This window comes from Drosophila biarmipes, unplaced genomic scaffold (assembly GCF_025231255.1).
Source record: "Drosophila biarmipes strain raj3 unplaced genomic scaffold, RU_DBia_V1.1 ptg000017l, whole genome shotgun sequence".
NCBI classification, from domain to species: domain Eukaryota; kingdom Metazoa; phylum Arthropoda; class Insecta; order Diptera; family Drosophilidae; genus Drosophila; species Drosophila biarmipes.
This window is the reverse complement of record NW_026114535.1, coordinates 839,930-867,217: the sequence shown is the minus strand read 5'-3', so window position 1 is coordinate 867,217 and position 27,288 is coordinate 839,930. Positions and strand designations below refer to the sequence as shown.

The 27,288-nt window shown below is 41.4% G+C and overlaps 1 protein-coding gene across 26 annotated transcripts in view; it reads right to left on the bottom strand.

The window, feature by feature from the left end:
- The window catches only part of LOC108026765 (glutamyl aminopeptidase), a 502,322-nt gene that overhangs the window by 322,086 nt on the left and 152,948 nt on the right, over positions 1–27,288 (bottom strand). For all 26 annotated transcript variants that reach the window (XM_050890150.1, XM_050890134.1, XM_050890129.1 and 23 more), the window contains one exon: positions 11,906–12,083. In XM_050890150.1, coding sequence (XP_050746107.1) covers positions 11,906–12,083 — 178 coding nt within the window. The remainder of the gene's footprint in view (positions 1–11,905; positions 12,084–27,288) is intronic.

The following is a 27,288-nucleotide window of genomic DNA, read 5'->3' as shown; positions in this document are numbered from 1 at the left end:
ACATAGCGCTGCTTTGACACAAGCATGTCGCTTCTCATGTGGAAGTGCAATGAACGAAGAGCATGATCCTATATTGTGATCTGTAGAATCACATTTTTTACAACTGCCTCTAGGCGTTAGGAATGTTTTTTTTGTGGGGGTGATTTAGTTTTTCTTGACGCTTATTATACTGCTTGAACTCCTGGCCTGGCTTTGTGCTTCATTCTAGAAACTGACATTGCCCACCTAATATGTTGTATCCCAAGTTGGAAACTGCTCATAGTTTTGACCTCGATCATAAGCATGTTTTGAGTCTGAACCGATCTTTTGCAAAACGAGCTGAATTAAAATGGCTTCAAATGCATTTTGTTCGGTGCCAAGAAAAAGCAGTGAGTCACGCAACGCTGACACTGTAACAAAAATGATAGATACATGTTTGAGTAAGATCAACACTTTTTTATCGTATCGTTCCTTACGCTGCTCCAATGCCTTCCGATACTTGAAATGCAGACACTACACTCAATGCAGGACTAGAAAGACATCCGAGTAGATACGTAAACTTTCTCATATCAGAAAGTATGGCATTTTTATGAAACATATGATTGAAGGCTGCAATAAAACGGTTTCGGGAGTTTTAGAGAAGATAATCGATTATGGGAACTGGCCCCCAAGCAGATGGAGTTTACCTAGACGGAGTCCTCAGGGCCATTGCGCTTGTTAACAATAGCACGTTTTGAAAGCCTCAAACTAATTACGAGAATCTTCTTCAAAGTCTATTTCTTCAATTTGCTGCTGAGCTTGACACGATTGTGCGATAAAGTGCAATTTCAAGTGGCCAAGTGACACTCTGTCTGCAACCACTTGATACAAAGTTCGTTGCATGTTTCGTTGCAGCAGAGTTATTTTGCGCCTAAGTACAACGAGTTGTTCAAGCTGTAAGGAAAATGAATTTGAGGGCTCCAGTAAGTGTCTTAGGTGTACTAGTGACGTAATAGTGTGATGCCGTAAATGTCCAAGTTGAGATAACTTTCCAAATGATTCAATGGAATGGAAGAGCCGAATTGTTAAGGTTCAGGACAGCGGTGCTGTCACGATCAGCCAAAGGTGAAATTTGCACTTATGAAAATGCCAACCACTAGCATTTATTTTTATTGCATTTGGTTGGGCTATGCATAACAAGAAAGCTTATGATTTACCGTTTTCCATGTGGATCATAATGCTTTACAATAGAGGTTAATATTTTAGAATACAATTTTAACCAAAATAAAAAGGCAAGCGTAAACAAATAGCTTATGGTAAAACTGTCGCATCTCGTTGTGAAATTAAAAAATGCTGACAGATGCAATTTGATTGAAAATCGGAACGCAATAGGATCTGAATTTTGAAAGAAATACTTTGGGCTTCAAACGTAAGAGTTTGGGCCTCGAAATAAAGCTTGTAATTACATAAGGACTTTTTTTTATATTAGCAAAACGATTAAGCCGGCGCCGGAAGTTAACGGAAAAGGCAAAGGCAGAACCTTAAGCAAAGGCAATGTCGCTGAAGGCAAGAACAGTATAGCTGTGATTGAATTTAAAAATTTCTTTATTAGTTCCATAAGTGGAACCATTTGACGGGTTGAATTACTTGCTGTTTATATCCTCTTATCTGAGTAACTGGCATTTGATAGTCGAAGGCATCGACTGTAACTTTTTCTTTTGTTTTAAACTTGAAAACTTATAGAAGTAGATAATGAAATGATACAACTTATTTATTTAATGAATCCAATGTAATTTACTTATGAAATCGCTTTAAGCCCAAAATTAAACATGCAGTTAAGAATATATTTCAAGAAACCTAAAAATGACTTCCATTTAAGATTTTATTCCTTTGATGGTTTTTTATCAGCGATATTGTTAAAATGCTAAAAGTTTGACGTCATTTTGACGTCAAATCCCAATCAAAGTTGTTTACTCGTAGAGTAAAAGGCTATAATATATTCGTCAAAAAGGAGGAACGGCTTCCGATCCGATAAAGGTATATCAAACAAAAACACCTCTGAACGAGGTAAGAACTAGTGATGATAACCCTATAGCAAACAAAAGTTCTGATATCAATTTTTGTGACGAAAGTGTCTGTTTAATTCCGAAAAAAGTAGCACATGAGAATCCGGAGTGACGTGTCACCTTGCACGAGTGAAGAACAAGTGACGCTGCATGCTGAAAATTGTATGGGATGTGCGCTTTTTCACAAGTGAAAATGAAAAGAACTTTTTTTCGAAGTCACTTCGGCTTTCACTTTTTCTTTGTACTTATTTGCTGTGTCACCTGCAAGTGACGCGACTGAAATCACTCCGGAAATTCTTAAATTTTCCAACGAGTTTTAACTTATGAAATCATTTGCAAGTGACATGTCGCAAGTGAAACCACTTCAAAAATTCTAAATATTTCCATTGACTTTTATTATATAAAAAATATATTATATATAATATAATATATATAATATTTATTAATTTTTTTTACTTCATTTTACTACAGTTTATTATTAGTTAGCATAGTTTTTTGTTTTGTTAATTTGTTTCATACGGATCGCTTTCCTTAAACATTGGACAGGGTGCTCCAAGTCCCTGTCCAATGCTAAATAAAATGTGTTTTACTAGTATATTCATATATTTACTTTTTCCGAACTAAATTAAACGCTATACGGCATTTCATTGGCACAAAACATTTCATCATCACACCTTCGTGTAACAGAACCACAATTTTCTAGGTTAAAACCTATAAAATATCTCATAAAAGTACGCATTTTAAACGTGGAACAACAGACAACATCTCGTACTTAAGGTATCACTTCCCTGACTTTGTTATTTTCAGAAAATTGTATGTTAAATATAAGAGTTTCCGAAGATGGAAGGCGGTAACACAGCGATTGTGGGATCCTGAAACGGGTAAGACGTGTAATTTGGACACGGCTTAGTGAGGTTTCGAAGACCACGTGTGCTTCTCGAGCTTTCTGCCGGTGGAGAATGGCAGGATAAGCCAGCCTCAACGACCTTTTGATCGTGCGTGTTCCGACAATTCAAGGTAGCCGAAGCCTACGCGGTAGTTCCCTGGTGATATATATATAAAACGGCACAGCTGTGGTACGACCAGGTGCTCATAACGGTGTAGCGGATCCGAGTGAAAACGAATTGAATAAATAGTGAAGAATATATAATGCACCCCTCGATCGTGTGTTTTCTTTTGTAGTTGGATACTTAATCAACCTAACCTACCATGATTCCCAAGGCTGCTGCGTGTCTGAACGCGGACACCCTTCACGTTCGCCGCTAGTAGAGTATCCGTAAACCCTAGTCTGGCCTTCTCTTATGTCGTTTTGAGAATTTGCGGGTGGACACCCTTCCCGCCTTATCCGTAAGCCCTAGATTTTTCGTCTCTTAGGTAGTTTGGAGAATTTGCGCCTCCTTCCTAGATTTCGGATCGCGCGCGGATTCCCGTCCTGGCCGGTCGGTCGAGTCTAATCAAATCGCCCTCTTACTACCTGACGTCCGCAAAGTATCTTCCCGGATCGGCCTCGCCCGAAGGTCCAGCCCGGTAGATTTTTCGCCTCCGACGCGAAATACCAGACTTCCGATCGCAATGTGTCCTCCCGGCTTGGCCAAGGGAAGAGATTCGAAAATAACAGCTACTGTGTCGATGAGATGCTTTATTGAGATTTCAAACAAGCGAGAAATACTTGTAAAATATATTAGGGAGGGATTTTTCAAAAACATCATAATCAAGGACGCATATGCCTTTGCGTATTTGGTTTCTATGGTCTGGTAAGCCTTTTTGGTTCCTAGGACTTATTTTTCTAAACAGGATAAAAAATGGTTAAATTTTCGACATTGGATAGCAATTCGTCGTTGTAAACCAAGCTATTAAACAAACCTATACAATTTTTAAGCTCGTCCTAATTGGCGTCGAATTTTGGTAGTTTCATGTATGGTAGTTCTGCTGTGGGTTGTCGTGGTATTTATAGAGGTTTGTGGGAGAACGGGTGAACCTGGTAAACTTTTTGTTTTTAGCATGAGAACTGTGAGGCTACTATTCGCAGACTGTGAAAGTTAGAGTGGTCGTGGCTGCCGGCTGAAAAAAGTTGCCATGCGCAGAAAGGCCTGAAATCTGTATGTTAAGTCCCACTCCTTTAGAAGGCAGGAAATGGCTAGATCGACTCGGCTAATGATCCACGCCCACTCTAACGCCCACAATCCGCGAAAATCTGTAGCGCCAACAGTTTTTATGATAGAAACAAAATTATAACTGAAATGAAATTGTCTCCTCAAACGACCTATGGACTGACCAAAAAAAATGTCCCACTCTAACGCCCACAAACGGTTTAAACGCTTAATCTGTCTGCCGCCCACATAACTTCTACTGAAATAGTCGGTAGGTGGCGCGCTAAGATATCGGATTGCTGCTTGTTACTCTCCATTTCCCTTTTGCTCTCTTAAGCTGAGTAAAGGTTCGAGGGTGATAGTAAAGGCACTAGACTGAAGCGTTCTTGTAACGAGTTGATTTCTTTGGTTTGCGGCTCGCTACTGTACTTGTGCGGCTAGCTCAGTAGATTGTGTGTGTTCGTCCCACCAAATTTATATAAACGTGACCGCCCACTTCAGTGAAAAAGCACAGAATTCTCGGGTTCGAAGTGGGTTTATTGCGGGTATAACTGCAGTCGGCTTTATATTTTGCTTGTCTCGCTGTCTCCGATGGTGTGGGTTGTCGTGTCGCTCCTTGAAGATCCTTGACCGCTGCTTGCTCCTGACGCGATTGGCTCGGTGACTGCTCGGCCACGATTCAGACTCGCTATGGGGTGAGTCGTGCGGGCTTAGGGAAGCGTCTCCGTTCTCAGACTATGGTGAACAGACCGACGAGCCCTCCAGGATCACTCCTCTCGATACCCGACCGCCTGTCCCTTGCTCTGTCCCGGATGATCCCACAGGCTTCCGCTCAGATCGTGCGGACAGTCAAGACGAAACGCAAGGAAGCTGCCTCGCTCTTCACTTCGCTTCTGTGCCTTGTGTAAACGAACTTTCCACCCTAGGCTTACCCTTTCGCGTACTGTCCGTGCCGTTCCTGCGGGCTCGATCCTCCTTGCGTGGCCGTTGCGGTGTGGTGTCCTGCTTGCTGGTGGCGATGTCCTGCGAACTGCTCCTGACGGGTGGCTGTACGTCTTGAATTCTGTGCTGGGTTCGTAGGCATACGCCGGTCCGGGACTTCTCTCCCTTCTGGCTCGTGACTCTCGGGGTTCTGTTGCGCCGCTCCGGGACTTCTCTCCCTTCTGGCATGCTACTCTCGGGGTTTTGTTGCGCCGCTCCGGGACTTCTCTCCCTTCTGGCTCGTGACTCTCGGGGTTCTTTCGCGCCGCTCCGGAACTTCTCTCCCTTCTGGCTCGCTACTCTCGGGGTTCTTTCACGCCGCTCCGGGACTTCTCTCCCTTCTGGCTGATCGCGCCAGGACTTCGTTGGCAGGAAATAACAGAACTTAGCCGTGTCGTGCCTCCTTACACCTCAGCCACCTGTGTCTCAGTCCGGAGATTCCTAGTAATCCCAATCCCGAACGTCTCGACGTGACAATCTTGCTCCTTGTAGGGTCCCACGGCGCTGCTTCCGACGACTCGCCCTGGTGTGGCTCCCTCGTAGTTTGCTTGGTTGGTGCTCGTTCGACTGCTTGTCTTAAGTCTTGATGATCGTTCTCGACTGATACTATCGATTGACTGCACACTCTTCACTGATTGCTCTCGACTGAATGACCCCGACTGAATGATCTCGACTGAATGATCCCTCTTGCCTGCGCCCTGCGGGCTTATATAGGGCTTCTGGGAACCGTTATTTCCTTTGTGCACACGTCCCGCCAAAACTCTCCACCCCGGGTCCAAAGTCCATGGCTCCTGTTTGACCCTCTTGTCCTTGACGCACTGCTTCCCGCCGCCGTCCAGCCTGATGCTGCCGTCCCGCTGATCCCGGAGACGCATGTGGCATGTTTGTGTGCCGCACCGCTGCCGAAATGGGCCACCTTCTTTCTCGGTCCAAAGTTCACGGCCGCGTCCAAAGTCCGGCGGCGTCCCGTTACTCCTTTTTGCACACGGCACTCTCGCTCCGCCCGCCAAGTCTCCGCTCTCTTCTTCTCCATTGTTGGTCAACAAACTCTCTTGGTCTCCGAACCCTCTCGCTCTCCAAACTCTCTCGCTCTCCAAATTCCCTTGTCTCCAAACTCTCTTCCTCTCCAAACTCTCACGTTCTCCAAACTCTCACGTTCTCCGTCCTCGATCTCCAAACTCTCTCGTTCTCCGTCCTCGACCTCCAAACTCTCTTGTTCTCCGTTCTCTCTTCGCGCCGCGCCGCCACTACGCAAATTCGCCGCGTACCTGGTGAGCGCCCGGCCATCCGCTGCTGGGATTTGTGTGGAGTTATTCAACTCCTCACATTCCCCCTTACTTCGGGAAAGATTTAAGAAAATCAGCGCTCCCACTCTCCGGCGTTCCCTTGTATATCCTAGCCATTGAGTCATGGCGCATCTCGTTCCGGTTCCCTTGGTGTTCCCTCGTTGCTCCATCGACGTTCCCTCGACGCTTTCAACCTCGTTTTCACAGCGCCGGTCGCCCTCCGCATAGCAATTTTAAATCTCCCGCGACGATCCTCTATCTGTTCCCATTGGCATCGATACTAATCGGCTATCGATACCCAGAGGACCTGCTCACGATATCGATATCGCAGGTGCGGCGTTGCCAATTGCTCGCCGCGATGTTCATCATCACCGATATTTACATTTTTCTTGTGCCCATCGATCGCATTATCGTCCAGTGCCAATCGACCGCCTATCGAGGCGCCCCCTTCCCTGTTGTATGGTGATTTTGCAAATTCTTTATGCCCGTGCACCTGCGGCGGGAGTTTAGTTTTCTCGTACCCCTCAGCCCGGCGTTTCCACTTGTCCTTGCCACTACGTAAGCACTCTGATCTCACATCCGACTCCTTGTATGTGCTCATCAGCTTATTTTCTCTTGGCAGGTTGCCTTTGTTGAACTCGAGTGCCCTTTCAGACTCCAGCATCCCGCCTCCTCGTCTGGGCATGATGTCCTTCTCCGTAATGCTTGGCCTCTTTCGGTACAGCTCTCTTAGCTGTGCCGACTTCCCCCTTCCTTCGGCAGACTGCTGCTGCCAGTCCTAATCAAATCTTTGTAGACCTTGGTTCGTTCCTTTCCGCATTCGTTATCCTTGACGTGTTCCTTGTACTGTATATGATTGTATCTAAGAATCCTAGGAGTGATCCTCAGAGTCTTTCCTCATTCCTGAGTATCCTTGGCATTATCCTCGGGCTCTTTTCCTCGCGTCTTTTGGGTATTCTTGGAGCTATCCTTGGACCCCTTTCCTCGTGTCCTTCGGGTATCCTTGGAGCTATCCTTGGATCCTTTTCCTCGTGTCCTTTGGGTATCCTTGGAGCTATCTTTGGACCCCTTTCCTCGTTTACTTCGGGTATCCTTGGAGCTATCCTTGGATCCTTTTCCTCGTGTCCTTTGGGTATCCTTGGAGCTATCCTTGGACCCTTTTCCTCGTGTCCTTTGAGACTCTTTACTGTTGCCTTTTGTCTACCGTATCTGCTTGTAGCTGCTTGCTTGTGTTCTGTGTTTGTTGTTGTTTCAGCTCGCTCACGTGGATGGTCCTCTCTTTTTTTGTGTTCACGTGCCGTATTTTGCAGATTACTGGTGACGCAAAATCTTGCGGCCAACTTTGCTGCGAACCCCTCGGCCGCCTTCGACAAATGATGTTCCTCGGCCCACACGACGTCTCCTACCGCTGGTGTCCATTGTCTCCTTCTTAGGTTGTAATGCCTAGCCTGATCCTGGGAGGCTCTCTCCAGATTCCGCCTTACAATCTCGAAGATTTCCCCGAGTTTGTTTGCCTTCTCCCCTGGGGTCTCAGTGGGTCGTCCTGTTTCCAAGGTCTCTCTGTCGTATAGGGCGCTCGGTAGTTTCGGTTCTCTGTCTTGAGTAATAAACGCCGGCGTATATCCTGTGGATTCCGAAACACTCGTATTTACTGCCCTGTGAACTGCGTTATCATCGTCTTCACGGTCCTGTTTGCTCTTTCTGTCGGGTTCTCTTGCGGGGTATATGGAGCCGTGAACTGATGCTTGGCTCACATCTCGGCCAGAAAACTCTTGAAGATTTTGCTGTTGAACTGTACTCCATTGTCCGTTATGACTACCTTCGGGACCCCAAACCTTGCGATGATCCGCTCCCTGAACGCTTTCTTTAGGGACTCGGCCGTCGCGCTCCGCAGCGGCACCAATTCAGTCCACTTGGAGAACCGGTCTATCAGCACCAGCAGCATTTGGTTGCCGTGTTTTGAACGCGGCAGGGGTCCGACAAAGTCTGCACACACTGTAGCTCACGGTTCCTCTGGCACCTGCGTTAGTATTTCCCAGCTGCCTGCATCTGATTCGGCTTGAATCTGATACATGTCTCGCACCCTCCTACGTGGGCACGAGCGTCTCGGTGCATGCCTGGCCAGTAGTACCGGGCTGCCAGACGTGCTAATGTCCTTCTGCTTCCTACATGGCCAGCTGCCGGTGAGTCGTGGTTCTCTTTCAGCACCGCTTCTCGTCCTCACTGCCTGCTCTATGTGGAATGTTCCTGTACAAGGTGTCTCCCTCCATTACGTAGTCCGGGTACTTTTGTGGCTGGGTCCCAATTTTTCCGCGCATGTCTTGAATCCAGCTGCATGCTGCAGAGGCTTCCGCCGCCGATGTCTCCTTGATCCCTCGCAGTGGCTGCCTTGATAATGCCACTGCCACCATATTGAGTTGTCCCTTCCTGTACGCTATTTCGAAGTCGTACTGCTGCAACTTCAGGGCCCATCTGGCGATCCTTCCTGAACGGCTCTCGATGCTGTTGAGCCACATCAGTGCCATGTGCTCGCCTCTCTGCGGCTGAGGTCGCTGGGCATTTCCCGCCTGCTGGCAGCACTCGACGCTCCTGACACCTACTCTCCCGCACACCCAGCAGAACAACAGGCGTTGTAGTCGACATCCTCGTGCCCAGTGTCCTCATGCGGATCTCCAATATGTGTCGTTCCCCGCGGCCTCTGTGTTGTGTTTGGCGGTCTCCACACAGTGTTCGCTGGTAGCATCTGTTGCTGCTGTGCTGGCGTCCATTGGCCTCCTTGTGGTGCTCCTGTGCGTGCTGTCGTGGGACTCGTTGTGGCGGTGAATATTGGTCATGGTCCGTGTCTCGTAGGTTTCTGTCTCCTCGCATCTTCTGCACGTGACCTGCGTTGGTGGTGACGACTAGGCCTTCGAGAACTTGTTTTCTTGTACGAACGCTTCCCGCTCCTTTTCCCGTTTCTTTTGCCTGACCTGATCCGACATCCTTTTGAAAAAATCTCTTAGCAGAAGGTACAGATGGAAGCTCTCAATGAACTCCGCACATGTTTTCTATTGCTTATTGTTGGCAATAAACCACTTCAACGCCCTTCCTTTAAGCAACTCCGGCATCGCTCGGGGGATCATGTTTAGGTCTAAACCGTAGGTGTTGGCGGACCATTCTACTTTTTCCAGGAACTCGTTTCTCCTCCGCGTCGAATGACCACTCGCGGACTTGTTTAGCGACCCTTGCTTAATCCGACTGGCTGGGTCTAGAGGTCAGCACTGTTGTCTTCCTGTCCTGACTTGACACTCTCCTGTGAGCCTCCCTTTGCAAGTTGTCGACGCTTAAGCTTGCTACTAGGTTATCCCCTTCAGCGTTCGTTAGCGTGATGCTCGGGCCAGATGTTGGCAAGTTTTGGGTCGTTCTCTGTCTCGGAGTGATACTACGACAATGTCCACCTCATTTTTTCTGATCTGTCGTACAGGGCGACATAAAGTCTTTGTGCGACCTGGGCGAAGTCCTCCTTCTTAAGGCGGTAGATCCACTTCTTTCCCATTCTGTTTACTTTGTTTTAACCGCTAGGACACTCACGTTTTGGGCGCCAGATGTAACGAACTGATTTTATTTACTTTCTGCTCGCTACGAGATTTGTGCGGCTAGCTCAGTAGATTGTGTGTGTTCGTCCCACCAAATTTATATAAACGTGACCGCCCAGTAGTTCAGTGACAAAGCACAGAATTCACGGGTTCGTAGTGGGTTTATTGTTATTAATATTATTTTATAATTTGCTTGTTGTCGGTGTCTCCGACGGTTCGGTTTGTAGTTCCCTAAAGATCCTTGTCCGCTGCTTGTCCCTGACGTGTCGACTCAGTGACTGTTTGGCAACGATTCAGACTCTCTATGAGGTCAGCCGTGCGGGCTTAGAAAAGCGTTCTAAGACTAGGGTGAACAGACTGACGAGTTCTCCAGGATCACTCCTCTCTAGCTGCCTCGCTCTTCACTTCGCTTCTACGCCTTGTGTGAACGAACGTTCCACCCTAGCTTAACCCTTTCGCTTACTGTCCGTGCCGTTCCTACGGGCTCGATCTTCCTTGCGTCGCTGTTGCGGTGTGGTGTCCTGCTTGCTGATGACGGTGTCCTGCGAACTGCTCCTGACTTGGTGGCTGTACGTAGCGTGACTTCTGTGTTGGGTTCGGGGGTTCTGTCGCGCCGCTCCGGGACTTCTCTCCCTTCTGGCTCCTTACTCTCGGGGTTCTTTCACGCCGCTCCTGGACTTCTCTCCCTTCTGGCTGATCGCGTCAGGACTTCGTTGGCAGGAATGAACAGAACTTAGCCGTGTCGTGCCTCCTTACACCTCAGCCACCTGTGTCTCAGTCCGGAGATTCCTAGTAATCCCAATCCCGAACGTCTCGACGTGACAATCTTGCTCCTTGTAGGGTCCCACGTCGCTGCTTCCGACGACTCGCCCTGGTGTGGCTCCCTCGTAGTTTGCTTGGTTGGTGCTCGTTCGACTGCTTGTCTTAAGTCTTGATGATCGTACTCGACTGATACTATCGATAGACTGCACACTCTTCACTGATTGCTCTCGACTGAATGACCCCGACTGAATAATCTCGACTGAATGATCCCTCTTGCCTGCGCCCTGCGGGTTTATATAGGGCCTCTGGGAACCGTTATTTCCCTTGTGCACACGTCCCGCCAAAACTCTCCATCCCGGGTCCAAATTCCATGGCTCCTGTTTGACCCTCTTGTCCTTGACGCACTGCTTCCCGCCGCCGTCCAGCCTGATGCTGTCGTCCCGCTGATCCCGTCCAAAGTCCGGCGGCGTCCCGTTACTCCTTTTTGCACACGGCACTCTCGCTCTGCCCGCCAAGTCTCCGCTCTCTTCTTCTCCATTGTTGGTCTCCAAACTCTCTTGGTCTCCGAACCCTCCCGCTCTTCAAACTCTCTCGCTCTCCAAATTCCCTTGTCTCCAAACTCTCTTCCTCTCCAAACTCTCACGTTCTCCAAACTCTCACGTTCTTCGTCCTCGATCTCCAAACTCTCTCGTTCTCCGTCCTCGATCTCCAAACTCTCTCGTTCTCCGTTCGCTCTTCGCCGCTCCGCCACTACGCAAGTTCGCCGCGTACCTGGTGAGCGCCAGCCATCCGCTGCTGGGATTTGTGTCGAGTTATTCAACTCCTCACATTTTTTAATATCTTAAAAGCATAGTCCTTAAATATATAATCTCTAAGCAACGTTATTTTATTACGTTATTTTTGAAAAAGGAGGAAGTTAAAGAATGCTATTCCTTTAGCGAGAACCATTATCAACATTGTGTACTTTTGTAAATATAATGGCAGAATCTGAGGCCCAATCGTAAAACTCAAGAACCCGTCTGAAACACGCTTTAGAGCCATAGTCTTATGGCCTGACCGCACAAACATAAATGTACAACTCTCTCGAAGAGAGTTACATGGATAATAATGGATACCAATTTATTCTGAGAAACTGGGAGTAATAAAACTATATGTGTAGTTACTCTTATACATATATAAAAACTTACCAATAAAATTACTGAGGGCAGGTTATTGTTCCAAATGTAAAAGGTAGGGGTGCTGTGTGACTGTAACATTTTGGCTTGATTCCACATTTCAAGCTTTGATATAACAAAACCAAATGCACACGTAGATATGGGTGGAGTATTATAAAAATAATCCAGCCAGTACCCATGTATTACAGGGCTGAAAACAGAAAAGAAAAATTATAAGAAATTTTCTTTAAAGTGCAAACAGACATTTAACTGAAGGAGTGCCTTTTGTCTTTTTTTTGTTCACTTGATTTGTTTTACCGTTGTTCAATTTTGATCAGATATGATTTTTCTGAATTTGTGCATGAATTTTTGTGAAGGTTACCAATTAAATCAGCTATTCTCAGTGATATTCTGAAGCATCAAAGGATTTTACCTTTCCTTTTATTATGATTCTAATTCTCACTATAATGTAATTTAAAGAGAAATAAGTATGAAAAACATTTATGGAGATCTAGAAAGCTAGCAGGACAAGTTCAATTATCGCAAAATAACATTTAGCTGCAAAATAAGTAAGCATGTGAGTAAGACTCATTTAGAATGAGCAAGTGAACAACTTATTAACTGACAATTCAATTGTTCACCCAATTGAGCATTATTTAACCAACACTATTTCAGTCCCCACAAAGTCAATTATTTGAGGTATTGAACCAGTCAAAAATAAATATTGACCGGCGGGAATGCAAAAATGTATATGTTTTCCTGGTATTAATTAATTGTATTTAATTGAATATATAGTCGAGTGCCTCGACTATCAGATATTCGTTACTTAGCTTGAGGGAGCAAAATAAAAATATAGATATATAAGCAGCAAAGATATATTGTAGTGCGCCACCTTCCTGCTATTTTGGTATATTTTATGTGGGCGGCAGAAAGTTTTAGGACTTTTAGCCGTTTGGGGGCGTTAGAGTGGGCGCGGCCAACATTTTTGTAGGTCAATCGAAAGGTTTTATTTTTATTCATGGCCACCGCAGTTTTGGGCGGTTTATGGGCGTTGAGTGGGCGTGGAAAATTTTTTTGGTTCAATCAGACCAATTTTTTTGAGTTAAAATTTTTTTTCTGTGATCCTGATCAAGAATATATAGCTTTATGAGATCGGAAAAGCTTCCTTCTACCTGTTTTATACTTTCTGACGAATCTAGTACACCCTTTTACTCTCGAAGTAACGGGTATTGAAAAAACTAAACTAAACAACGGAAACTCGTCTCTGAGTTTTAAAGCCATCAGGCTAAAACTTCCCGCAAAGTCATTTTTCTTTTATAGGTAGTATTTATATACTTTCTTATTTATATTTAGACTTATGTCGGACCCAGCCGGATTGGAAAATTATATCTTATAGCTCACACAGAAATAAACGTAAAATTATTGTTAATATATAATATAATATCTTTGGTGTGTTTAAACATATAACCTCCTACGCTTCGAAGTAACTTTTTTAATTAGTTCTGAATTTTATCGATATAGGAGAACTATATCATATAGCTGTCATAGGAGCGATCGGAAAATTGGTGGGAAAATATTATGAAACAAAGAATTTCGAATTCAATTTCGGACTACTCCAACATATAGGTGTCAAAAAAAGGGTCTGAAAAAACAGAATGAAATAATTTTATTTTTATATCATTGAAGTCAGCAACAATCCTTAAAAATTTCACATGATGTTACTAGTAAATGTTTCGATTAATTCGAAAGTGCATCAGAATCTGACGAAAATATATGAATAAGAAAGAAAACGATGATGAAGAAAAAAAGATCCGCGTCCTGGTCGGCCGAAGCTCATACGGACAGGCAAGACATGTCGTTCCGGATAACAGTTCAACATCCTAAGCGCCTTCATGTCAAAAGATGTTACCATGCCACCAACATTTAAAGAGGCTATGAGCAGTCCGTATGTATCCGAATTGCGTAATGCTATGCAAAGGGATACGATTCTCTTCCCGCAAGCCAGACCTGGCAGATGACAGACTTACCAAGAAATCAGCGTTCGATCGGATGCATGTGGGTATTCAACGTTAAGCATGACAAGGATGGCCAAATAGAACTCTTCAAGGCACGTCCGGTTGCAAAAGGGTGCTTTTAGCAGTAGCAAGAGACTTTCTCACCAATTTGCATGCAAGAGAGTGTCCGTTTTTTACTGGCCCTAGCAGCAGATCTTGGTCTGTATCTACGAAAAATAGACGTGTGTACAGCGTCCTTAAACAGCAACCTTAGTGAGACGGTTTACAAGTTAAGCACAGCAATATTTTATAAAATTTTCCAAGAAATGTTCCAACTTTGTTAATTAACAACATTGCAGATTGTGACAATTTCGTCGGGAGTCTGATTTTAGAGTTCAATAACTTTAACACGAGCATCCGGTCAGTTGCCACAACGCAAATCCATAAATATCAATTCTGCCGATCTTGCAGTTTCTGCAGCTCAGCCAGAATTTTGCAATTCGGCTCTGCCGATATGAGCGTTGCCTCTGCCGACATCAACGCCGCTGCCGATATCAACGCCGCCTCCAGCGACGGCGCTGCCCCAACCTACAGCTTAGATCAGGGTATTGTTTAGTAAAGTAGAATTAGTCCCGAACATCAAATAAAATACAACGTGAAACTTAAATTTGGGTTTTTAATATCCTGTAAGTTAACTGGCGCCCGAACTGGGACTAGCGCGAGGACATCCGATTAATTTCGATAAGTGCTAAAATTAATTCTGTTCAGCTTGGATCCGCGCAAATTATTTACTGTTCAACTCCCCTGGCCCAACTTTAAGTCAAATTCAGAGGGTCTCCTTCGCAAAGCATTTGGGAAGCTGAAGGCGACAACCGGTCGGTAAATTAAATTTTACTGATCCATCGGTGGACTACAAGTACTGTCTGGTACGCACCCAGGACAATCTCTATTGTGTGTGAGTCGCAGAATCTTTAGTAGGAGACAAACAGGAAGACATCCGGACCACCGGGAGGAGTAGCCACAACAAGATAAGTTAAGTGAGATAGTGAACAAGAAAGGAAGTTAGCTTCGGCAAGCCAAAGTTTGTATACCCTTGCAGTTATAAGAAATAATCAACTTTAGTAAATAATTTTTTCATATTATTTTGCCACTAATTTCTCGATCGTTCCTATGATAGCTATATGTATAGTCGTCCGATTTTGATAAAATTTAATTCGAAATTCAGAACTTATTAAAAAATGTTATATTTAAGCTTAGAACGGTATATGTTAAAAAACACCAAATATATAATTTTTTTTAATGTTTTCCCCGATAGTTTCTATGGGATCTATAAGATCCAGTTGTCCGATCTGGCTGGTTCCAACCTATTGTTGTTAAAAAATATAAAAAAAAAATAATATCTTTGGTGCTTTTTAACATATAACCTTTTAATCTTGGGAATAACATTTTTAAAATTTTTAAGAATTTCGAATTCAATTTAATAAAAATCGGACTACTCTAAAATATAGATGTTAAAAAAATGGTTTAAAAAAAAGAATGTAATAATTTATTATACTCTTGCAGAGGGTATAATGATTTCAGTCAGAAGTTTGTAACGCAGTGAAGGAGACGTTTCTGACCCCATAAAGTATTTATATTCTTGATCAGCGTCACAAGCGTCACAGCGTCACTTTGATCTAGCCATGCCCGTGTGTCCGTCCGTCTGTCCGTCCGTTTCTACGCAAACTAGTCTCTCAGTTTTAAATCTATCGAGCTTAAACTTTCCCAAAAGTCTTCTTTCTATTGCAGGTAGTATATAAGTCGGAACCAGCCGGATCGGACAATTATATCTCATAGCTTCCATAGGAACTATCAGGGAAAAAATTAAAAAAAAATTATATCTTTCGTGTTTTTTAACATATACCTTTCTAAGCTTGGATATAACATTTTTAAATTAGTTCTGAATTTCGAATTCAATTTTATCAAAATCGGACGACTCCTATAGAAACAATCGATATTGATTTACCACTAATTTTCCTATTGTTCCTATGGGAGCTATATGATATAGTCGTCTGATTTTTATAAAAATTAATTGGTTCTGACTCATATACTACCTGCAATAGAAAGAAGACTTTTGGGAAAGTTTCAGCCCGATAGCTTTAAAACTGAGAGACTAGTTTACGTAGAAACGGACGGACATGGCTAGATCGACGCGTCTTGTGACGCTGATCAAGAATATATATACTTTATGGGGTCGAAAACGTCTCCTTCACTGCTTGCAAACTTCTGACAGAAATCATAATACCCTCTGCAAGGGTATATAATTATATATCTAGCTTTGGGGCTTTTTGACATATTATATTATAATATTGGGAATATAAATTTTTATATTTTTAAGAATTTTGAATTCAATATAATAAAATTATTCATTATTTTTTATAACTGCAGGGGTATACAAACTTCGGCTTGCCGAAGATAAATTCCTTTCTTGTTTTTAATATCTTTGAAGTCAGCAACAATCCTAAAAAATTTCACTTGATAAAATTGGTTAAACCTGCAAGGGTATACAAACTTCGGCTTGCCGAAGTTAAGTTCTTTTCTTGTTTTTCCAATCAAATCTAAAACGATTTTAAAATATTTATTTTTGTAATTTTCATAATTTTTAATTAAGAAGGACATTATTGTAAGACACGCCATGAATTTATTCCCTTTTTCTAAAAAAAATTTGACAAATGGCCAATCAGAGAAACCTTTTAACCAATCCCAATATTAAATAACAAAAATTATAGCCCAGGCAGAACAAAACCAAACTAACTTAGAGTAAGAAGTTGAGTTAGTACAAGGAAATCAATTAGAGCAGGAAGAAATTCAAATAAATAAAAATCAAACGCTTTTAGATCAGCAACAGCAAAGACAGGCCCAAGGACAGAATTTATTCCAAGGAAATCGAAACATGGCATTAAATGAATTATAAGATGCTGTTAGGCAGATACTCGCAGAACAATTCCCAATATTATTACAACAGGCACAGAACCCAGAATTTGATTTTGCACATCCCCCAAATCAGGAAATTGCCCCCGAAAATTGGGCTTACCTCGAAAGTTCTGGATATGGTACCAGATATCGTAAAAAGCCTAAGAGAATTTTCGGGTAATCCATCGGAATTTAATTCCTGGAAGAAAGGAGTTGACAGGGGACTGCAAAGTATTTTGGTATTATATACACAATACGCAACGGCATTACTGGTAATGCCGATACCGCATTGGAAACCTAAGTATCCCAATTACTTGTGGTGCCATCTCCAAATGCCTTGCCCTACACTACGAAGTCAAACGGGATTTGGGAACTCTTGAGTATCAGGTGACTACAGTATGCCAAGGTGCTCACCTGTAGAAGAATTCTACCAAGCATTTTACAAACACCTATCTCTAATACTTGATAAGATAGAATGCATGGAATAGGAAGGGAAGCTGAGCCACTCATGACCAAAATGTATAGGGATAAAGCTTTAGATACTTTTTTTCGCGGACTTCGCCTTCTTGGTATAAAGGAACAAATAGATTTGCCATCAGCATTACACCTTTGCTTGAAGTTAGAGAACCAGGAATTCCGTGCTAATCATGCCACCAATAAAAGGCAGTAATCAGCGAAATACACCTCTTTGCCATGTTCCAAAATTCGGTTCTGCTGCCTAAACAGACGGTTTCGTCCAACCACGTCAACAACCAGGCCTTACCCGTCTTACCATATTTAGTAGCTCGTTCCACAAAGAAAAACCACAACCACGGCCTGAACCAATGGACGTCGATAAGACCTTATCCAATGTCATTGAAAGGTGAAATAGACCGACAAGTATTAGAACGCTTAGAAAACAATATAATACGACCATCTCGATTACCCTGTAATTCACCGGTTTGGATAGTACCAAAAAAAATTAGACAGATCCAATGTACAGAAAGGTAATAGCTATAAAAAACTAAACAGTGTAACCATTGCAGACAGATATCCTTTACCCGATATTAATCGCGTTCTTGCACAACTAGGGAATAATAAAATGTTTTCCGTGTTAGATCTCAAGTGCGGCTTTCATCAAATTCCTTTAAAGGAAAGCGATATAAAAAAACGTAATATTACAATATCCCAATTTTAACAAAAAATTTGTATTAACAACGGACGCTTCCGACCACGCATTAGGAGTAAAAGTCACAAAAAAGACAGACCCATAGCTTTTACTTCGAAAATCTCATCGCATACAGAAGAAAACTACGTAACCGCGAAACAAGAAATGCTGGCCATATCTTGGGCTGTAAAATTGCTTGGAGGATACCCTTACGGTGGTACTAAAGTAAAAATTTACACCGATCTTGAACCTCTTACACATGATTGTAAATGGAAGAGAGAAATAGCGATTAAAAAATTGAAATTATACCTTGACGAATATAAGAAAGAATTACTTTATAAAGCTGGAAAAGAAAATGTAGTAGCAGACGCCTTATCCAAAATACCAAAGGGTAATGACATTAACACACTGACAGCAACACAACGCAACGCTGAGAGCCCTGGACACAGCCTCATTGCTAGTTCTAAAGCCTCAACAAATGCCTTAAGGAACCAAATTTGTATTAATAAATAAAATCCGCCGGACTACAATTGTATTATTCCACTCCCCACTATCCATAGACACACTGTTACTTGACCAGACTTCAATAAAGACATCCTTATCGAGATATTTAAACCCCTCTGTTTAAAACGGCATTTTCACGACAGAAGAGATAAAAGGAGAGATACAAAAAATTTACCCTGATAATTTTACTTCCATTAAAATACGGTTTACCCAAAACAAAGTAGAAGATTTTACAAAAGATTCAGATCAGGAGGAAATAATATTAGAAATTCATAATAGAGCGCATATAAACTCCAATAAAAACCAATAAGCTGAAAGATACTACTTCGCGAAAATGAAACAAAAAATAGAAACATTAGTATAACAATGCAGGGTATAAAAGGAAGGAAAATTTGATACACACATTTTTTCAACAGAAAAGAAATTGGAATCAACTGCAATAGACAAATTTTCAAATTTAGCACAGGCCAAAAATATAAAATCTAAGTCAACAGAAGAAAAAATTCGTGGTTATGGATAATGAAAAATCATTCAATTCAACAACCATTACCAGAAGTTTTGTAAAAGCCTAATTGAATTGATTTCATTCTACCCTTTCAGAAATAAAAATAAAGCAAATATACATTACTTTTGAGGAAATATTAAATAGGGCGATTTACGAATATACAAATAAACGACCTTTAGAAATTTTGTTTGGTAGAAATATAACCAATGATTCAAAACAATATGAAAAAAGCAGGATAAACAATATAGAATTTAAAAAAAAAACAAACGATCGACTTAAAAAACCATATCAAACAAAGAAAAACCATAAAAACATATTTTCCAGGATAAGAAATATATGTCAAGCTAAATACAAGATTGGGATCCAAATTATCCTCACTTTTCGAAAAGAAAATTTCCAAAGAAAACAAAAGTACAACTATTATTTTGGGAGTGATATTACTGAGGGAGTGATATTACTAGAATAACCCTACCTATCCCTAACCATCCCTAAGAGAACGACGAGCAGTAGCATATATTCCAGAGGAAGACGAGCAAAACGGAGGAAAAGACGAGAACGACGACGATACGATGATAATGACGAGAAAAGAAGCAGTTTTTGACGAGATCTAGTTGAGAGAAGGCGTGGTAGTGTGAAGAGCAAAACGACGCGACGACGATCTTAATTCTGCTCCAATTGTGAAATCATTTTTATGTAAATAAACACTTAAATTTATATATATTCTAAAATAATAGAAACCCCACATTTGGGGGCTCTTCCGGGAAGTATCCGATAAGGTTTGAAGTGATGCGTGAAAGTTGTACGACGTGAACGAGACGAAAATGACGCAGTGTATAAAGCCAAAAGTGTATACGTGCAGGCAAAACTAACTGAAAGGGATTTAATTTCAATATGCCTAGTTTTAAACATAAGGCACGACGTCGAAAATATGCAATTGCATATTTTTCGCAATCTTCGATTTGGCCAACTTCTCACTGGCAACGAAGTGGAAGATCCAGAGGAATCTGATGAAGAAAGGGAAGACGAAGAAGAATGCCAAAGCGACGACGAAATCGAGAGTATCATTGCAAATTCCGCAGGAACAAATCCATCGAGTGAAAGAGAACGAAAGAAGAATTAACAACCAGTGCCAATTCAATGCAACGAAATGCCACGTTTCGCTTTAAATTTTCGCGATATAGAGGAATCTATAAAACAATTCGAGGGCACAGACGAAATTCCAGTCGAGGTCTGGATAAGTGATTTTGAGGACCAAGCTGTACTTATGGGTTGGAACGAAATGCAAAAGCTGATCTTTGCCAAAAAGTCGCTTAAAGGTGTCGCGAAATTGTTCGTGTTGAGCGAGAAAGGAATAAATTCGTGGAGTATTTTAAAAGAGTCTTTGTTGAGCGAGTTCAGATCAAGAGTAAGCAGCAAACAAATACACATGCAACTTGGAGAGAGCAAGCGACGCGCGAACGAAAGTGTACAGGAATATTTTTACCGTATGAAAGATTTTGCCTGACGGGGAAATGTTGAAGAAAACGCTCTTATCCAATACGTGATCGACGGTATTGATAAACTCTCAATCAACAAATCGATGCTTTATGGAGCCAGTAACATAACCGAATTCAAATACAAATTAAAGGACTACCAAACAATCAGTGCAAAATCCCATTTCGTCGAAAGCAGTGCGAAGGACAATAAAGCTCAAGCAGTACACAGTGATTATAAAGGTGGCAAGAAGGAAATCGTTTGCTACAATTGTGGCGAGAAGGGACATCTGTCTAGTGGATGCAACAATAAAGAGAAAGGCAGAAAATGTTTTAAATGCAACAATTCGGTCACATCTCCAAAAACTGTCCCCAACGTGTCGAAACAGTCAAAGAATGCAAGCCGAACGCGCGAGTTTTAAGTGAGCATAGCAACATGACGAGCAAAGTGGTTTCAATTAAAACACAAAATTGTATTGCACTATTCGACACAGGCAGCAAATTTAATATTTTGCGCGAAGATTTATACGATGAGCTAGCTTTGCCGAAGCTAAAAGAGTGCAGTGTATACCTAATTGGATTTGGAAAAAATCGCAGTCCCTACGATTTGAATTTCTACACAGTTCCGCTTGATTATTTGGACACTCGAATGATCATTGGCGAGGAATTGTGTTTGCAAGCAGAGATATCGTTTGGTCCAAGTGGTTTGCGTGTGCGAAATATAAATAATCTTTGCCAAGAGAACATCCCATCTAACTTGCTGAAAATTGACACGGTTATTAACAACGATGAACTCGATATAAACGAATCAGCCAGTGTGAGTGCGAAACAAGAAGTCCGTGAACTGATTACGAATTATAAGCCGCTAAAATCGAAGTCGACAAGCATTGAAATGAAAATCCTCTTAAACGACGAATCTCCAATTTTCTCGCGTCCGCGCAGATTCGCTTTCGCTGAAACGAAGGTAATCGACGAACAAATTGAGCAGTGGTTGGATAACGGCATAATCGAGGAGTCTGATTCCGAATTTACAAGCCCGGTAGTGCTTGCGAAGAAAAACGACGGTTCGCAACGACTTTGCATTGATTTCAGGCGTATAAACAAGGTAATCGTAAAAGATCATTTTCCGTTGCCCCTGATTGACGACCAGCTCGACCGCTTGCAAGAAGCGTTGATATTCAGCACGATCGATTTGCGGAATGGCTTTTTCCATGTGCCAGTGGCCGAATCTAGCAGGTCACATTATCGAGAACAAAACCATTTCTCCAACTCCTTAGAAGATTGACGCAGTTTCGAAGTTTAAGACGCCACAAAACCTAAAGCAGTTAGAAAGTTTTCTAGGACTCACAGAATACTTTGTCCATATTGGTCCAAAATAAAAAATTAAAAAAAAGAAAAAAATAATAATAAATAAATACAAAATACCCATAACATTCCTAGATGTTGTCCGCTTGTGTTACAATTTGTCGATGTGTCTGTCTTACACAATAAAACAACAGACCATTTTGAACATCTTTGTAGCAAACCTGTTATTAAAAAACAACTAATAGATCAGTTAGAAATTAACGAAGATTTTGTTTCAAACAATGTAAAGTTAGCCCCACCCAAAGATTGTAAAAATTCAAACCACATCAAAATTTATAAAAAAGATAGATTTGTTGACCTGTCAGAATCACAATGTATTCCTAAGTTAGTTCAGGGAAAGGAGCGCTGTGTGACTATAGTAACTCGGACCACATCGACGGATGTCGGCATAATACTACTAAACATCTTTACGAACAAACTAATATAAATGGCAAAATTTTCACCAATAGAGAAAATTCAATAATGAAACCAGAAATACCAAGAATCCAAATAACCTCATTAGAAGCGGAACGTCTGAAAATTGTATCTTTGTAATCATTAAAATCCCTGCACATAAAGAATAGAAATCACTTGCAAACGCTAGAAAACGATTCGAATATAAATCGAATAACCACACTTGCACTTATTTGCGCCATTGTCATTACGCTGATTATATTTAAAACCTTTTTCGCCGAAAAGAAAAACGATCCCAAAAGTTTTAAACAACAAAACTAAAATCATATCAGATCCAAATATACCAGAATTTAATAATATTCCCTATTTCTAAGTCCTCTTAAGGACAAGTAGGATTTTGAGGAGGGAGAGTTAAGCACAGCTATATTTTATATAATTTTCCGTGAAATATTGCAACATTGTTAATCAACAACATTGCAGATTGTGACAATTTCGCCGAGAGTCAGGTCTTAGATTTCAATAACATAAACATGAGCATCCGAACTGTAGCCACAACGCAAATCCATAAATACTAATTCGGCCGATCTTGCATTTTCTGCAGCTCAGCCAGAACTCTGCCGCCACCGCAATACGGATCTTTCGATACCCTGCAAGCATTTTTTATCGCGGAAGACACTCCTTCTGTCTTCTAGAAGATGAAAACTATCGTCCGCGATATCGCATTCGGATCGCGGAAATCATTCCAGTCACTTCTTCCCGACGGAAGTGACTTTCCCCTTTGGAAATCTTGAATAAAAAATTTGTTTTTACATCTTCGGCAATATTTCGAATTTATTTTCTATAAGGTCGTTAAGCACTTGTGAACACGGTCCTTGGCATGTCGGAAATGCTGCTTAATAATTTTATTTATGTCCAGCTCCGTTCACATGAGAAATTTAATAATAACCACAGTTCAACTTTGACAGTCAATACGAACGGTTGTGCTTCTCTTGTGATCGATCAAGGAAAAACCTTCAAGTACCCGGAGTGAATTAACTCGTGAATATATTTATAGATCTCTTATCTTATCGAAATACATTTTGACAGACGCTCGTCAATCAAAAAGTGCAGCTTAAGTCGCCAATAATGCTCGACCCCCCCTGGAAGAGGCCCCCGCACCCGACGGGAAGTACCTCGTCATCACCAGATTGGACAACAAAACATTTAGCAACACATCACCGTTCTTGATTAAGAAGACTATAGACTCTGCCGTAGTTGGAGAAGTCGCAGAACGCAAAAAAACTAGGGACGGAAACCTTCTGATCAAAACGAAGAACAAACTAGAAGCTGAACAACTACTCAAACTTACCGCAATGCCTTGCAACATCCCAATCCAAGTGTCAGAACACAGATGGCTTAACTCCTGCAAAGCAGTTATATACTGCAACGACTTGCGAGGCATTGATGAGGCAGAAATACTGGAGAACTTAAAATCACAAAATGTAATAGAATTTCACAAAATTACAAAAAGGGCTAGCTTTGGTCTAACCGGCGAAACGGGACACATAATACTGACATACTTCCTGCTTAACCTACCGGAAAACATCAACATCGGCTATAAAAAAAATAAAGGTTCGACCATATATCCCTCAACCAATACGTTGAATGAACTCTATGCGTATTGGACATATAGCGAAGTTCTACAAATAAGAAGGATCTTGCCTTAAGTATAAGTAAGAATGCCAAGAAATCCCATGCTGCATAAATTGCCTAGAAAATAAGTACCCTGACACTAACCACATTCCAAGGAACAGGAAATGTCCAGTCTTTATAACTCACCTGGAAGTACAAGCCATAAAAACACTACAAAAAGACGACAACCGAAAGGCATGGTCCATCTACAAGCAGAGACATCAGCACGACCGCTCATTATATGCATTAATTGCCAAATCTACCCAAATCCAAGTAAATCAAGGACATAAAGAACAACAAAGCCTAATCGAACCCTCACCATCAACAACTCTGGAACAACCTACAACAAGCAACCAGCGGAAAATTATCACATACGACGACGACGATGATATGTCCACCAGCTCTATTAGTTCGGAAAAAAATACCAACGATAAGTCGAACCTTAATTGCACAGTTTACCCTAAAAACTTAACAAAAGAGAAAAAAGATTATAAAAAAATGACGGCTTAATAAGCCCAATACAGACCAGGTCTAAAGTTAAGAAAATTGAAATTAAAAATACAACTAACCTAGCCCCTTAAATTCTATCTAACTTTTTACAATGTCCTTTAATATACTGCAATGGAATATGAACGGATACAGTAACAATTATAACGAATCTTAATCTTAAAAAAACAATACTACCCAAAAATTATTTCTATACACCTTCCCAAAACATCCCTATCACAGTAAACTTTGAAATTTACCACACATTATCCATCGTAGACAAAGGCGGAGTCGCCATTCTAATACACAAATCATTGCAACACACAAAAATTTCTACACGGTATATATTTGATGCCATTGCTCTTGAAGTTCATTCAACTAAAAAATGTATTATATTCGCCGCATACATTCCCCCAAATCAAAATTTCTCTCAGTGACTTGGAAACAATATTTCCATCCTTACAGAATACACCATCCTTAATCACAGGCGACTTCAGCAGTTGGAATCGTTTGTGGGGATCACCCAAAACTAATAGAAAAGGAAACACGCTAGGAAAATTAATACACAACAGCAACTACATAATCCTAAACAATGGCAAACCCACACATTTTTCCACGCATGGGACTTACACGCACGTTGACTTAACTCTCTGCTCCCCAGACCTCAAAATTTACTCCACCTTCAAAATTAGTGACACACTGCAAGGAAGTGATCACTTCCCCATTGTCCTACAAATGTTCCCCTTACAGAATAAAAAAACAAATAGGTACCTACCCAGATTTATCATGAACCTAGCGGATTGGGATAAATACGAAACACTCACGAGTAACTTAAACACTAGTTTAACAATAGCACCATACACCAACCAAGAAGCTAGTAACATAAATAAAATAATTTTACACAATGCATACAAAAGCATCCCCCAAACCAAGTCCCCTAAACCGCACTACAACGTACCGTGGTGGAATAGAAAACTAGAGTCCCTAAAAAACGAAAAAAACTTAGCTTGGAGAACATTCAACAGAAACATGAGCACCCAAAATCTTGTAAACTTTAAACGAATTAACGCACTGTACAGAAGGGAAATTAGAACCTCAAAAAAGGAAAGTATACAAATTTTAACATCCAGCATCAGCCCAGACACTAAATGCGAAACTATCTGGAATAAAATACGCACTTTTTGTGGCTTACATAAGGCAACTTCCATTCATTGTATCAAGGACTACAGTTCAAATCACACCCTTACTGATCAGGGGGATATAGCCAATGCATTCTCAAAGCATTGGTCTCTCTGCTCAGATGATAGGAATTTCTCGACACTTTTTCTACAAGCTAAAAACGATATAGTAAACAACAGACCCCATGACTTACCACACAGAACTGCAGAATTCATGGAGCAAGATATAAACTTAATCGAATTTTCTGCAGCGTTAAATAGCCTCAAGGGAAACACACCAGGGTACGACAAAATCAATTACTCAATGATCAAGCACTCTTCAAAATCTTTGAAAAAAAGAATAATTATTCTATTCAACAGCATTCTAAGATCGCACATAGCACAAACATACAAAGTCAGCACAATAAACCCAATCCACAAGCCCGGCAAAGACAAAACTTTAATCGAATCCTACCGCCCTATATCGCTTAATCCATGCATATCTAACGTATTAGATAAAATAATCTCCAAAAGACTATGGTGGTTTGTTACAACTAACAAATTGCTTAATAGTCACCAACTTGGCTTCAGGAAAGGGAAATCGGTTACAGACTGTCTACTGTTTGTAGACGCTTTGGTCAGCCGAGCCCTCACCGAAAAACGACATGTTTCCATAGTTTCTTTAGATTTTGAAAAGGCATTCGAAAAAGTAGGACTACACACAATACTAGGCCAACTGAGGCCTTGGGGTTGCGGCCAAAAAACCATAAGCTATGTAAGCAATTTTATGACGAACAGAAAAACTCGAGTAGGAACGAACATTCAACTATTCAAAATCTGCAAAACGGCATTCCACAAGGATTTTATTCCTAATAGCTTTAAACAGCATGGCAGACATAATAGAAAAACATAGACATCTGAAATGCACTGCCTATGCAGATGATTTTAACCTTTTTATTGACCTAAAAATAAGCAAATCCGTAAAATCCAACTTAGACTCTCTGTTCTCTGAAATAGGCAAATGGTGCTCAATCTCTGGAGCATCATTATCCCTAGATAAATGCAACCACTTACATATATGTAGTAACACAAACTGCCATTGAAAAGTAGAAACAAGCAAATGTCCGATAAAAACATCTAAAGAAATAACCGTTTTCGGACTAACCCTAAACTCAAAGTATTGATGAACCTCTCACATTAACAGATTAAAAAAATCACTGTCACACTATTATAAAATGTATTTTAAGCTATAAATACAATAGTCATCCTCATACACTAGTCCAAATAGCAAACAGCATACGAGTATTAATATCAAAAATTAAATTCGCCTTACCAATTTACGGAAACGCCCCAAAGTCTACGTCAAGGCCAATCGAAACATACAAGAACTCATCTCTCCGCTAAGCGTTAGGAGCATTCCAGTCCCCTCCAACCCACAATCTCTTCCTTGAAGCCAATGTATGCCCCGCAGAAACCAAAAGCCATTTTATGAAAGCCGAGCTTTGGAACACAATAGTACACTGCCAGGACACCCTCCTTTATCCCATAGTAAACAAAATTATAAACAAGCAGAATAAAAAATATAAAAACTCAGAACTCCAATACTGCATCAACATATGCTCCAATCTAGATATAGATCAATTACCCCGGTGTAGGGATAGCAGGAAACGAATTTGCCGATAAAGCTGCTAAAGCAGCTACAATCTCCCCCTAATAGCTTCAACAAACATAAATAAATTAAATCGGAATACATATTTAAAATCAACACTG